Source organism: Meleagris gallopavo, chromosome 28 (genome assembly GCF_000146605.3).
Source record: "Meleagris gallopavo isolate NT-WF06-2002-E0010 breed Aviagen turkey brand Nicholas breeding stock chromosome 28, Turkey_5.1, whole genome shotgun sequence".
In the NCBI taxonomy this organism is placed as follows: Eukaryota; Metazoa; Chordata; class Aves; order Galliformes; family Phasianidae; genus Meleagris; species Meleagris gallopavo.
Genome location: NC_015038.2, coordinates 2328905 through 2343127, shown reverse-complemented (window position 1 = coordinate 2343127; position 14223 = coordinate 2328905). Strand labels below are relative to the sequence as shown.

The following is a 14223-nucleotide window of genomic DNA, read 5'->3' as shown; positions in this document are numbered from 1 at the left end:
CAAATAGAAATGGATGAGAAGTGGGGAATTTGAGGTAAGAAACATGCTGTTAAGCAGCCTGGAAATCTAGGCAATTCCTGCAGCTGTATCCATAATAGTGCATAAAATACACCAGTTTCTCTTGTCCAAAGGCAATGATTGAGACCCAGAGGGGAAAAAAAATGGGAGAAGTTGCCCCTATGGAAGCTGCCAGCATCAAAGAGTGCAAAAGGCTTTTGAGTAACATTTCCTTCCTGAAATGTTCTTCTTGGCAATCATGAAAGCTGTTTCCTAAAGGTTTAGAAATACACCCACGTCCTCGGACACTCTTTAGGAAAGGTGCTTTATTCATTCATGCAACTACTTCGTAGTACTGCAGAGTCAATGTGTTTCCACAGCAGTAAGCAGTGGTGAGTCAGAACGAAACTGCACCGTCAAAATCTCTGCCATGGCGAAGGAAACACAGGTAAACACAGCGAGCATCGTGCGTGTGCAGGGCAGTTTCCTTTGTGGAATGGACGCAACTGGCTTACATGGTGTGCAGCTGAAAAACAAAGCAGGTTCCAAAACAGGGAGGAGGGAACTGCATAAGGGAGATGCTCGGTATGGTCTGGGTGTCGAACTGAGATGACTTCACGGAGAGCAATGATTGCTGAGAAGAAGGGAAGTTTGGAAACATGAGCTCAGCTTTTGGGCAGGAAGGAAAGAGTGGGACGACCCCCAGGCCGGGACCCCTCAGTCAGCACCATGGCCAGAGCCCGAGCCTCGCGATGCCAACGCTGAGCCACGAGCGCAGCGCCGAGCAACTCCTGCAGAGCACGGCATGGTTTGCAAGGAGGGTTCCCCAACCTGCACCAACCTAGGGGACTTGAAGTCACTGCTTTGGCCCCGCATACACAGAGAACGGGGTGAGATCCAGGTGCTGCCACGTCCCAGCAGGAGGGTTTTGGTGTTCCCATGGAACTCAGCGGCCACCAGGTCCTGTTCACACAACTCTACTGACCTGAGGCAGCTTGGAGTTAACCCACAATAAGGGCTCGCACCATGGGGCGAATGCACAGAGCAGTGGGACAGCACCAGTGAAATGGGTTATGTTTAACACTACACATTTTGGTCTGAGTCAGCTGCTGCCCTTCTCCTTCCTCATGGCCTCCCAACCTCATTGCTGCTGGTCAAGGGAAGAAACCACACCGAGGCACGCAAACAGGGGAAGAAAAGCGGGGCACGATCCCCATGACGCACTCTGATTCAGATAGAAGTTCTGTGCCCATGCAGTGATTCACTGAGAAAAATCTCCCTTCCGGCCCTTGGGAAAGGTACAACACCAACAGAAAGAAAACAAACCAGGCAAAATCCCTCACTGCTGCTGTGTTTAGAGAAGTTACCTCACCTGATTACAAATACATAATTCATCTGCCCTTACTCATGCATGTTCTAACACAAAATTTTCCTCTCTTTTATTTTCTAAATGAAATCTAAATATATGGTATAAGGAATACTTTGCGTTTTTCCAGCGTTAGTTGTAACAAGTTCCTTCACATGAGTCTGCAAATTCACATTGAAGGAGGCTCAGGGCAATGAAAGAAATGAGAATCAGAGTGATTTGTCCCTAGCAATGAGCTGGAGGCAGCATGAGGGGAATGCCACTTCCAAATAGCAGAAAAGCCTTCAAAGAAGCCTCCAGAAAGGCCAAGTTAATCTCTGCTTTCTCTTTCTTGGATAACAGCCTTATCACCAAAAGGAAACAAGTATAAAGTTATGTAGAAAGAGAGCGTGAAAGAAAGGAAAACGGAAGAAAGAGAGACGTCAGTGGAGTTATCTTCAGCACTGCAATGGTCACTTTTATCAGTGGGGAGGAGAGCACACCCGGTTCATGGAGCTGGTGCTGGGAGCTCAGCTGGGGCTGTTGTCCATTTCTTGGAAACAAAATTGCATCCAAGAACAAGAAAGAAAAGGTTTCGTGTTCAGCTTGGACACGTGAGCGAAGCACATCAATGTGCAAAGAGTGGGTTCCATGATACAATGCAATAAAACTCAGCACGTGCTGCTAGGAAACACTTTAAGAAAGTGATAGTTGCTCTCATTACTAGCAGGGAAGCATGCAGAACTGATACCAGGAGCCCAAGTCCCCATCGTGTCTCCATGTGCTGTGCACAGGGCTGACCATGGTAATGCCTGGGTAAAACATCAGCTGAGGGCTGGAGCATTCACACTGACTTTGTTTTAACTCCATTAAAAAAAAAAAAAAAAGATTTAGAGTGTTGCATACTTGCATCACAGTGCTGAGGGAGGTGACAGTGTTTGAGCAGGTTGGGTAAGAGCAATGCTGGAGTGAGGAGCACCTGGACAGGTTCACTGAATGCAGTGCTGCTGGGTGATGCTCAGTGCTGGGGATCAGAGGTGTCAACCTGTAGGGAGAATTAAATATAGAAACACTTTTTTTCCCCGAGAGCAGAGCATTCTTCTAAAAATAAAAAGTGGCTGTGAAATGCAGATGTAAGCTCACACAGCACCTTTCCTTCTTCGCTTTGTATCTGTCGCCTCATTTAAATTTACAAGAAGCAAGCAATAGAAAAAAAATGCAGAGTCTAAGCACAAAAGATTTGATGGGTAGTGAGGAGGGGAGGGGGGTCAAGAGAACAGGAAACCCAAAGTTGACGGGAAACCCAAGTGACATTTGGGTTTATTGAGTGAGTGACTTATACCCTTAATATCACTCGTCAGGAAGCGGGGAAAGGAAACTGAGATGCTTTGAGAGTATAAATGAGGGGCTCCATCAAGGTGAAGTCTGCAGAGCTGTGCTTTGCCCTCCAGTGGCACCCAACCAGGGGCAGCAGCAGAATAAAGGATAAAGACCCCAAGATGCAGACCTGCTGCCAGGCCCTGCTGCTGCTTCTGGCTGCTTGCACCCTGCCTGCCCACTGCTTGGAGCCCACCTGCCTGCACTTCTCCGAGCTGCTGCCCATCCAGCTGCGGGAGCTGAGGGTGAAATTTGAGGAAATTAAGGACTATTTTGTAAGTATGACACCTCCTTCTGTCTCATGGGGTTATTTTGCAGAGTTGAGTTGTTTGGATGAGGGGACAGCAGGTTGCTCTGGGCAGAAGAGATTTGGCCGTGTGCTGCGCTATGGGCTGCCCTTTGGTTTCGCTGCTTGCTGAGAGATAACACGAAAGGCTTTTCTTCCTGGTTTTAGTTATAATGAACTTGAGAGATTTCATAATGCAAGCCTTATTGTGCAGACTTCCCCCTAAAAGTTGCAGAGCAAATCATGCACTGACTTAGCAGCAAGGGATTAAATTCTTCAGGGCAATGAGCTCCGGCCTCACTGAAGCCAGCGCTGTCTGAAAAGGGAAATCTTTTGCTACAGACTTTCTCTGACAGAGCCACAGAAGCCTGAGTGATTGCCTTGTGACAAATCTCAGTGCTTTGCATACAGAGCAGCACGGAGTGCACTGAGCACCCGCTGGTGCTGCGGGGCTGCAGGGATGGGTGCTCACCCCAGGGTTCCTCCTTCAGCTATTGCCAGCATGCTTTAGCAATAAAGGAACACAACTTTCCGGATTAAAAGCCAGATGAGCGGCATGGCTTGTATTAGTTATTAAATTAACACAATCAGTGGGATTTAACACTTCAAGCCTGCTGCAAGTCTTTCAATTAATATCAGGAATGAAACTTTCTTACCTCACAGTAAAGCTGTTGAGCACTTTGGTGCCATGGGGTGATGCTCTGCGCAGCATCAGCTCAGCCTGGGCTCAGGAGTTGGAGGCACAGATAGCCCCTGGAAATGGGGACTGAAGGGATGCCAGCAGTGGGGTTAAAGCATAAATGCAAGCAAGCAGAGCAGTCCTTGAGTGAGGCAAAGAGGAAAACACAGCTGCCTGCATAAAGCACTTCTTCTATTGCATTCTCATACAGCAATCCAGAGACGATGAACTTAACATCCAACTGCTCAACTCCGAACTGCTGGATGAATTTAAGGTAAGGATTACTATTCCAGTGCAAGGCCACTGCCCTTCTGCATCCTTCCACCAAATGATCCTAATTTGGGATATTTCCCACTGTCACATGTGGCCCATGGACCCTCTTTCCAGCAAGGTGCCTGCAGCAGGGCTGATGCACACTCATTCCCAGCCTCTGAGAACCACTGCTGGGGTTCAGATTGCAAAAGCATTGCCATCAGCATACTCTCTCCTCCCCCCAGGGGAACTTTGGCTGCCAGTCAGTGTCAGAGATGCTGCGCTTCTACACAGATGAGGTTCTGCCCCGCGCCATGAAGACCAGCACCAGCCACCAGGAGAGCATGGGCGACCTGGGCAACATGCTGCTGGGCCTGAAGATGACAATGAAGCGCTGTGTGAGTGGGCTCTGTACTGCAGGGATGGTCCCTGGGTCCCCCTGGGGCAGGGAGATGGGGCCAGGAGCCAGGGGGGCAGAGCAATTAGAACAAGCAAAACCCCATCGGGGTGGCATTTCTCCTTGCCCTTCTCTATACCTGATAATCAGAGCGATAGGGAGGATTCTCAGAGTGCCATTTGATGTAATCTAACAGAGTGAGGGGGTGGAGGGGGTGGAGGAGGGGAGGGAATGCATCCCTTACCTGCATGCATTGGCATCCTCGCTGCTGGAGCTGCTGCATGGGCTGAGTCACCCCAGGAGCAGCAGGAAGGAACAGCACTGAGTTAATCCACCGCCTCTCACCTCTGCAGCACCACTTCTTCACCTGCGAGAGGAGGAGCAAAGTCATCAAGCAGATCAAGGAGACGTTCGAGAAGGTGGGTGTCTTTCAGGGCGGTTTTGCTGCTGGATCCACGCACTCAGAGGGTGTTAAAGTTGTGCCGACGCAGAGCAGCTCAGCTCAGAGCAGCTGCTGCGTTCCTTCAGTGGGTGGGGAGAGAACAGAGGTTTCGGTGGAAGGAGAGCACAGCTGGGGATTCTGCACCGCGCGTGCAGCCGATGAATCACGGGCTGACTTTCACCTGCAGATGGATGAGAACGGGATCTACAAAGCCATGGGGGAGTTCGACATCTTCATCAACTACATCGAGGAGTACCTGCTGATGAAGAGGGGGAAGTGAGCACACACGGCTGCTCTCAGCCCAACCCTGTGGTGTTACGAAGCACACCATGCTGTGCTGGGATTCAGCCCAAGGCTTACAGCTCAGTGGCAGCTTAACATTCAGTTTTCTATTTAAGTGTTTTTTCCCTTCCAAATGAATTTAATATTTATTATTTTTTTTTCTAATACCTCAGTGCCTATGTTTACAACATTGTATTATTAGTTTGTGAACTATTTATTGTTCCGTGTTTTGTACCATTTATGATAGCGCTGTTGCATTTGTTGCTTTAGAGCTCCCACCCCTCTGGGGAATGAGCCGAGTTCACCCTGAATGCAATTGCTTTGAGCACAGTCGTTGGGCAGCAGCAAACCCAGCCCTGGGCTCATCAAAGCCCAGCTGCAAACACCAGCTGAGCCCTCTGCTCCCCTTCTTTGCAGCTATGATTTATTTAAGCAATCAGCTATTTCTTTCCATAGCCACGTCCCCGTCTCTGGTTTTGCACTTGCAATTGAGCACTGAGACATCCAGAATTATCACACGGCCTTGCACTGAGCAAAATGACCAGAAATAACAGAAAGCAGGTTGGTTTTCTCCTGCTTTGCATGGAAAGCCACGTGGAGGAGAGGAGCTGCTCCCCAGCAAACAATTCACGACTGCCTCAGCAATAGCTCAGTTGACCCTGGCTATTTCCCCCAGCCTCTATGCTGTTCGAGGTCAAAGAGAGTTAATGGTAGGAATTAAGCAGTTGGTTCTAATAGAACTTGATTTAAAGGCTGCTGTCGACTGGCTTCCAGAGCTGCTGGGTTGGACACTCTGCACTTTGAAGAATTAACTCGGGTAGTTTTCAGTCTTTGGTTGAGTTTTATTCAGTGTTTATTATATTTTTTTTAATTTTTAGAAATTAGAGGATATTTAATTCGCCACCATTTTAAGGTGGGTTGAGTAATTTGTATTCAAATCTGTAGAGCCGCATGCAGCACTGGCAACATTTGGTTTCATTTCTAATTTGCAAGAGGAGATGGAGGAACATCCCAAGACCTGGAGGGCATTTGCTTCTAATATTTAGAAGTATTTGTGCACCAGGACGATGAAACGCAGCCAGTTTGCTGTTTGCTTTCCTGTACTTTGTAAATTACTGCTGGAAAGTGACTATTTATATGTGATTTGTTCTGTTTTTGTGTGTACGGAGATGGAAGGGCATCTGCTTGGGAAGTATTCCCAGTGCAGTGCTGTTGGCTCAGGGCACTGCTGGATCCTCACTGGAGGTGGGCACAGCCCCAGCTGCTGTCACTGTGTGAGATGCTCCATGAGTTTGCATGGAAAGAAAGATATCATTTTTGCTAATAAAGACCTTGTGGCAAACAAAGGCTCTCCTCTGTTCTTCCAAGCTGTTAACGTGGCTGTACAGCACCACCAGTGTATGGAGGCAATGGGAAATGAGTGCATGCAGGGAGAACCACCAAGGACTCAATGCATGCATTAATGACCAGAGAAGCAAGAAGACACAGGGGACTCACATTTAAATGCAAGTTTCTAATGCAATATTCACTGGAACAAACCCCTTTGCCATTGTGTTATGGCAGAGAAACTCTGTCCCATGCAGTCCATAGTGGCACTGAGGGATGCAGTCAGTGGGCAGAGTATGGATGGGGTGGGGTTGGACCTGGCCATCCTACAGCCTTTTCCAACCTCGGTGATCCCATGGCTTCTCCTTTGCTCTCCATCAGGACGAGGCCTTGACCCCAGATCAGACAGGAGATACCACTTCCACTCTAACACCAGCCAATATCCACCTCTGCAGTTTCACCCCTTCTACACGACTTGTGTCCCCTGGGCACACAGCACCCAATGCAGATGTTCCAGGTAGGAGCCTGAGGAGCTCAGCACCTGCCCCTGCCTAGGGAAAAGGCTGAGTCAGCTTGGCGGTGAGTTTTTCAGTAAAGCTCAGTCACTCTGCTGAGCTAACCACAGGAAGGAAGCGGATGGGATGCCTCGTACTGTACAGAGCAGGAAGGTTTCCAGTTACCTGAGGCTGCTGGAGCAGCTCAGTGCAGGACACAGAGCACAGCTGTGCTCTGCAAGGGAACAACGGGGCTGGGGGCAGCGTGCAGACGTGTCTGTGCTGTTTGTCACCAAAACACAGGGATGTCTGCAACACGACACTGTCCTGGTGGATGAAACACATGCACACACACCTGTGACTAAAGGCATGTCTCACCCCAAGGAGTTTTCACAGGGAGGCTCTGGAAATCCCTGCAGATGTTGCCTGGGCAACCAAAGCCAGAATCCCTCACTGATGATGACAGTGACAGCAGAGGAGCAATGCTGTGAGTCACTTCTGGCCGTGCCCTCGGGCCATCCCTATCCACAGCAGTACCTCCCACTCCTGGACAAAAAAAAAAAGGAGGAAGAATAAACAGCAGCATGCAATGTGACACAGCAGGACCATCCCAAGTCACAACTGTGACTCACACCCACCTCAAAGCAGAACGTGGCACATGCACCATTCAGGCTGCATCCTGCTCCTACATGTGCTGCATGCATCAGGACAGGTGGCAGCTCACTGGGTGCCCCAAATCCACCAGCACACACCTCAAACATCAGCCTTTATGGAGAAATACAACAAAATGAGTATTCTAGATAGCAGGGGTTTGGCATTGCAGCTGCTCGTGCACCCCAAGATGTGCTGTGCCATATTCTGGCTGCGGTGTTGCATTCATTATCCCACACCACGTAGTGCTGATGTAGTTCCTGCCAATCTCAGTCTGTCTGGGTGTTACAGTAACAGCGTGGGACTGTCACATCTCTCACAGGCGGTGGTTTTCTGCTTGTTTGGTTTGTTGGTTTTATTTCTTATCCCACGGAAGCAAATGGTTTCCTCACTGGGTATCTCTTTTTTTTTTTCCTGAGAGCAAAACCCCACTGCCTGAGGGCTCCTTGAGCCCCATTCCCACTGCATGAGCTCCTCCAGACCAGGCAGCAGCTGCTGCAAAGACTGCAGTCTGGTATTGATTGCACGCTGATAAACCACGTAGGAGTTAAAACAATAGAAACAACCATTAAGTCCTATGGGAAAAGAATTGAAGGATGTTCACCAGAGCCTCAGCTCCCGCAGGGTGAAGCAATGCAGGAGATCAGGAACCAACCAGAACACAGACCCAGCAGAGCAGTTGACCTGGGCTGCCACAGTGCAGCCAATGCTGCATGGAAACCCACTCAGCTCCCACTGCGACCCACCAACAGGGCTTCCTTCCAACAGCAAAACCAAGAACACGCTCCTAATCTTTATTTTCCTCCCTAAGAGCCCAGCAAAACTCAGCCCATGCTTCAAGCACAGGGCACACTCTGAGGCATGGAAACAGGGATAGGGACAACCAGCAAAGTCCAGGCTTGCACAACCCCAATGTCAGATGATTTAATGGTGAAACAGGCGAGCTCTGCGGGTGAATCACTGCTGTGGGCACCAGCAGTTCTATGAGGGTTGCTGCTCCATCCTTCCCTTCTCCATCAGAGAGACACCTGGATTCGGGGAGAGCACAGAGCCCGGAGAGAAGAGAGGGAGAGCATCCATGCAGGGTTTGCACAGGTGAAACAGTCATGGTTTCGCCATTGCTTCAGATCAGTCACTCATGTGAGCACACACAGTTCAGATACAGTTCAGATACTTTGAGATACCCAAGCGTTAGCTTTTCCCTCCTCCATGAGCAAATGTCACTTCAAACAGGGGACGCACCAAGGGTGGAAATGCATCAGACTGCCCATGGCTGGAGCAGAAATTCCTTCTGTTTTTTCCATTTTATCCTCTTTGGAATCTTTCCTGAAAGCCACTCGTCTTCTGCTAACAGGGAGGAAGTATGCCTTTGGACACCAGCACCATTTCAAATGGCCACAAAGGATGGGGACCCAAATTTCAGTGCCATGAGGGCACCGAAGCACCAAAAAGACAAAATCAAAACTGCAAATGCTTTCAGAACTCTCCCAATTTCAGTTGTGGTTACAGTTAACACTTGTTATTTAATGTTTTTTTTTAAATTCTCGGGCCATGCTAATGCCTCTCTGTGCCCTAGATTTTAGCCCCATGTGACTGAAATCAGTGCTTTGCAGGTTCCTATCACAAACTCCTTTCTTTATGAAGAGCATAGCAAGATGCAAGGCAAATGGAAAAAAAGAAAGGGCTCAACATGTATCAAAACATCCCTACGAAAGTACCGCTAAAGCCCTCTACCTGCCCATTTCCACCCTGTTGCACTGCCTGTAATGGTTACTGACAATGCTGTACTGTTACAGAGCAGAGCTGAGCACTCTGTCTCCTTTTCCAGCCCAGGAAAGCAGCCCTACTGTCCCAGAAACCAAGCACAGCAGAAGGAGCATCACGAGCAAAACCAATGGATATGAGGGGCTAAGGGACGTGCAAAGCGATTCCTCCCATTACATCTGCAGCTGCTACCCCAGGGCTGGGCGATGGGATGTGCAAAGCACCAGGGTTGGACAGTGGGATGTGCAAAGCAAAGCGATTCCTCCCATTGCCCCCACAGCAGCTCAGGGCCCTGTGGGGGGCAGCGGTTCTCATCAAGCCGCCCGTTTTCAGCGAAGCTCCTTGCCATGCAAGTGTGTTGGGCTGCACTGAGCCCCGTGTGTCTCCTCCACACGCAGATGGTTTCATGATGACTAATGGCCGCTTACCCTCAGCTCAGGGACCCAACAGGAACAGCCGTCGTTTGCTTTCCTTTTTGTTCTCTCAATCACTCCATCCTGATGTATCCTGAGGGCTTGGCTTGGAACTGAACCCTGGGGTTTGCAGGACTGAGATGTGTGATCTCTGCAATGTTTTTTCATCCTATGCCATCTATTAATTTGTGAAAGGGGCTGAGCACAGCTCTAACAAAGGCTCACCCCATTGTACAGTGATATGGAAGGGAAATTGTTGCGTTGGCCACACCAGCTCCTTGGATGCTCAATCCAAGTGCTGGGCTTTCTGATTAAAGAAATGGAGATCTCCATTGGATAGGGATGGCAATGCAATGACACACACCAGCCAGCTCTCACTTCACATCTCTGCTTTCTGTCCTCCTGCCTCTTGCAGGGTCTCTCCACCGTTTCATCATACCCTGAAGCAACAACATCTTTGCTCCAGGAAATCCAGGGGGTCAAGGCAGGGCTGCAAGGTTCAATTCCTGGTAATAATGCCAAATTTCTTTCTCTCTGAGATGAAACTTCAGTTTCTCTCTTTTGCAATGCTAAGCCCAGCTCCTGTGACCAGCACAGCCCTCACACTCTATCCATAACACACTGACAGCTCTGTGCTGGCTTCTGCAGTCACCAGGCTTTGCAGAGAAATGAGGAACTCCTCTGCCTTCCCAGCTAGGGAAGCATCCAGATTGCTTTAATATAACAGGGCAACTGCTGGAGACCCCCATTCTGCCAGCAAAAGAAAAAATGTGGATCGGTGCTCCTGCACAGCCTGTTTTTACAGCTGAGTTTATCAGTCATCATCATCCTAATGAGTGCTGTCCAAAGTCTCTGTGATTTTACATTCAAATTCAGCAAGCACTCAGCAGGACCCACCTAACCATAGGGTCAAGCAAGACTAATGCCTGGCATTTTAATTAAAACACTCAAGAAAGCCTAATTAGCAACTCAGCCATGCCAGTGCATGGAGCCTATGAAGTGGCCCCAAATCAGGAGAAATGGCCAAGCCCCATCCTGCCACTGGGGCCGCTTTGGGGCAGCTCCAAACAGAGCTGCAAGGAATCCCAGCACAGCTCTGAAACACCACAGAAGCAAAACCTGAGCCTTGTGCAAAGCACACCTGGGGACCAACAGAGCAGAAATGCAACGAAGGCAAAGCCTGCTCAGCCAACAGAAGACCGTGGCTAGCTTCCACTGCACTGACAACAGCTTATGATAGTGCACACATGGGAAAAATCATAACCCTTGTCAATAGAAAACAGGAGGCACAGTGCTCAGTGCTGTTCTGATTGCTGCCCATTGCACAACGCACCTTCCTGTCTGCACATCCCCAGCACAGCTCGTCCCTCCGGGGCTGCCCGGCATTGACCAACACCACAGGAGATGGATGCATTGTGCTATGTCCCGAGCAGCCCAGGCCTCATCTCTGTCCTTGCAAGAGCTGCAGGCACTTTGCTCATCGCAAACAAGGAAATGAGATCTCCATGATTCATCTCTCAGGTAGCAGCAAATGCTGACGGTCCCCCTGGAGCAGCGCCAGGTTTTTTGATCAACACCGACCCCCCGCAAGAGAGAGAAAAATGTATTTTCTTCTTCTTAGCAGGAAGTTTGCTACCAAAAATAACAAGGCGGGTCTTATTTTCCTACTGAGCATTAAAGAATTGCGGTGTATCTTTCACATATTCCTTTAGAGTCAGCACATAACACGGATGGGTCCTTGAGTTTACTTGAAGCACTGGGCACCGACGTCACAGCACACACGTATGGGGATGACGTGATGGGTGAGGTTGCTCAAAGGTTGAATATGATGCAAATGTCATTTTAACAGCAGCGCTGGGGATGAGCTCAGAGCAATGGGAGAGAGGTGTGGAGGAGGAATGTGAGAGCAGAATCCAACCGCAGGTTCTCGGAATGATGAAGAGCAATGGGCGAGGAGGTGCTGAGGGAAGGGGCACTGGGGCCACGCAACTCAGAGCTGCATGCTGTCACTGATGCGACTTCTAAGGGTGGGATATAGCACTTACCTCATACCCAGCCTCCAGTGCCTATCAGCCACCTCTGTCTGCTGTTAGGAGTCAAGCAAATTTAGGGTGAACAGGGTGACATCAGTGCAGAGGCACAGTGCTGGTATTCACCGTTGACTCTACCAAGGAGTGAATGAACAGCTTCCTGCTGTTCCTGCATCACTCAGGGTTTCCAAGGTTTCCCCTGTGAAAAGCAGGAGAAGAAGAGCACCTCCTCCCACGACTGAGTCCGTCAGCCCCATCAGCTCAGAGGATGCTCTCCCCAGGTATAATAGAAAACACCATCATGCCTCTCCCCAGCTCGTGGTCGCTATCCTCCTCACCCTATTCACTTCCAGTACTTTGAGAATAAATCTGACTCAAAATTTTGCTTTCGAACCCAAAGTGACAAAATATGGCCCCGTGTGAGTAAGTCCCCGCTCTCGCCCGCCGCCCACACCAACCCCACTATTCCTTTTAGTATCAGAATCTTTACAGAAAAGACGCAGCTCTGGTTTCATCCACCTCACCAGACAGAAAGCGGTGACAGAAAAAAGGAGTTGGGGTGCACAGGGCCCCTCTGGAGTGATCTGCAGGGAAGGGCAGGAAGAGAAATAAAGAAAATGCCAACCTTCCACCCCACACTGGAGTTTTATCTCTGGGATTACGTTTGTTTACAAATAACTTCTTTCCAAAACGTTGAACCTACGAAAGCCCGAGCACTAACGGCTGCTGTGGGCTGAGCCCAAACTGATCTACTGCGCTTCACACCTCTGGGTGCAGTGTGTGTTTGTACAGTCCACATTTCCGCTCCGTGGGGAGAGCTACGCTGTGCAAACAGCCATGGCGGGCTGCTGGGTAGCAGCTATGAGCTCACTGTTTTGGAACTTGGCAGCTAGAATGACTCCTCCCCATTTGGCTCACTTGCAAAGATGACGGGAGGAGGTTGCCAGAGCTCCTTCTTGCACCTTTGTGGGATCGGACGCTTGTCCTCCCTGCACAGCTGCACGACAGCAGCCCGCAGTGGCACCTCTGGGAGCAGCACAGCAGCATCTCCACCTCCAGAAGCACAAGAAGGGCAACACGGGGGGCGTTGATAATTCCTCCCCACCTTCAGACTGCTGCAGCCAAGCACAGGGATGAGCAGCAGCAGCTTCCAGTGCCTGTAGATCCTGATGTGTCACCTGCTGTGACAGCAGCCAGCAGAGAGGGGACAGTGGCAGCACCATGTGTGCCCCAGTGCCCACAGCACAACCACAATTCCGGATGCGTACTTCCCCCTGCCGGCACCTGGGTGCAGCACCCATGGCCCCAAAACCCCACGGTCCCAAAACCCCCCATCCCAGCAGCAATGCTATGCAAGAAACTCCACCTGCAGCATCATCCAGGCAGACCTGGCCACCAGATCTCACCATATCCACAAACAAAGAGACTTTGGTGGGACAGCAGCACTGCGTCCCTGAAGAACACTCTGGGAGGGAGCCCAGCTGCCTAGGAGCCATTTCAGGACATCACCAAGCAGCCACTTGGCCGGGAGCCACGTGAGCAAGGAGGAGAGACTGGGAGACGCAGTAAGAGTCTTTAATCCAAAGGACCGAAGAGCAGACCAGAAAGGTTAGTATAAGCCAACAGATGGGAAGAAAAAAAAAAATAAATATATATATATATATATATGATAAAAACTGTTTCTTAAAACAAATTAAAATTGCATACAGTGTCTAAAAGATCACCTAAAAACTAAACATGGCCTTAAAAAAACATTTTTCTTTCTCCCCGAGCACATTAAATGCGGTGAAACGTTGTGACAAATAATAATAATAATAATAATAATAATAACTCATGGATTAAAGACTTCAGCGCCACTGTTCTGCTTGGGGACGGAGGCTTCGCTCCCGGCCCCCCATAGGAGCCACACTGGAGGGCAGCAAAACCCCAGCCCTGCACCACCGCATTCCCTCCTTCCATCATCTGGGGACCCCCAGCACAGCATCATGCAGGTAGGGGGACAGGGAAGCATCCTTGCCCTGCACAGACTGGGAGACCAGGGGGGGACACCCCCAAACCCGGCCCCCCACCTGCCCTGAGGTCAGAACTGAATGGCACAGGGTGGGGGTGAGCCCCGTACCGACGCACAGCCACGTACGGACAGACAGCAGCACAGACGCACGCGGTGCTTGCGGAGAGCCCTGTGCCCCCAGCGAGCGGCAAGGCTTCCAAGGCAGGGCAGGGCTCCAAAAATACTTTTTTCCTCATTTTTTCCCCAAGCGTGCTTTTAAAGCAGCAGATTTCCAGGCTAGGGAGACAGCACGCCACCCAGCAACCCCCCCACAGCTGCTTTCTGCCCAAAGCTTGCCTCAAGCCAGCGCTCCACGCAGGGAGCACGCTGTCAGGGTTTCAGCTCTACAGTAGTTTTAAAAAATACTTATGTTATATACCCTATAGGAAGGTCACCACAGGAATTTCCATGTCTTTGGAAGGAAGGAAGAAAAAAAAA

The 14223-nt window shown here is 49.9% G+C and overlaps 1 protein-coding gene and 1 long non-coding RNA gene across 4 annotated transcripts; one reads left to right on the top strand and one right to left on the bottom strand.

Moving 5' to 3' along the window:
- Positions 1-308: 308 nt before the first annotated feature.
- Positions 309-4871, bottom strand: LOC104914484. 2 transcript variants are annotated; one of them, XR_004162062.1, is made up of 5 exons: positions 4795-4871; positions 4578-4700; positions 3662-3771; positions 2249-2387; positions 309-523 (listed from the first exon to the last, which is right to left on the bottom strand). It is a non-coding gene; the product is annotated as an uncharacterized LOC104914484 (long non-coding RNA). The 2 variants fall into 2 exon arrangements; XR_002121730.2 differs by lacking the exon at positions 4795-4871 and having other exon boundaries at positions 4578-4768.
- Positions 2396-6829, top strand: IL10 (interleukin 10). 2 transcript variants are annotated; one of them, NM_001303189.1, is given in 5 exon segments: positions 2842-2994; positions 3896-3958; positions 4182-4334; positions 4687-4752; positions 4963-5055. In NM_001303189.1, coding segments are annotated over 5 exon segments (528 nt in total).
- Positions 6830-14223: the final 7394 nt, after the last annotated feature.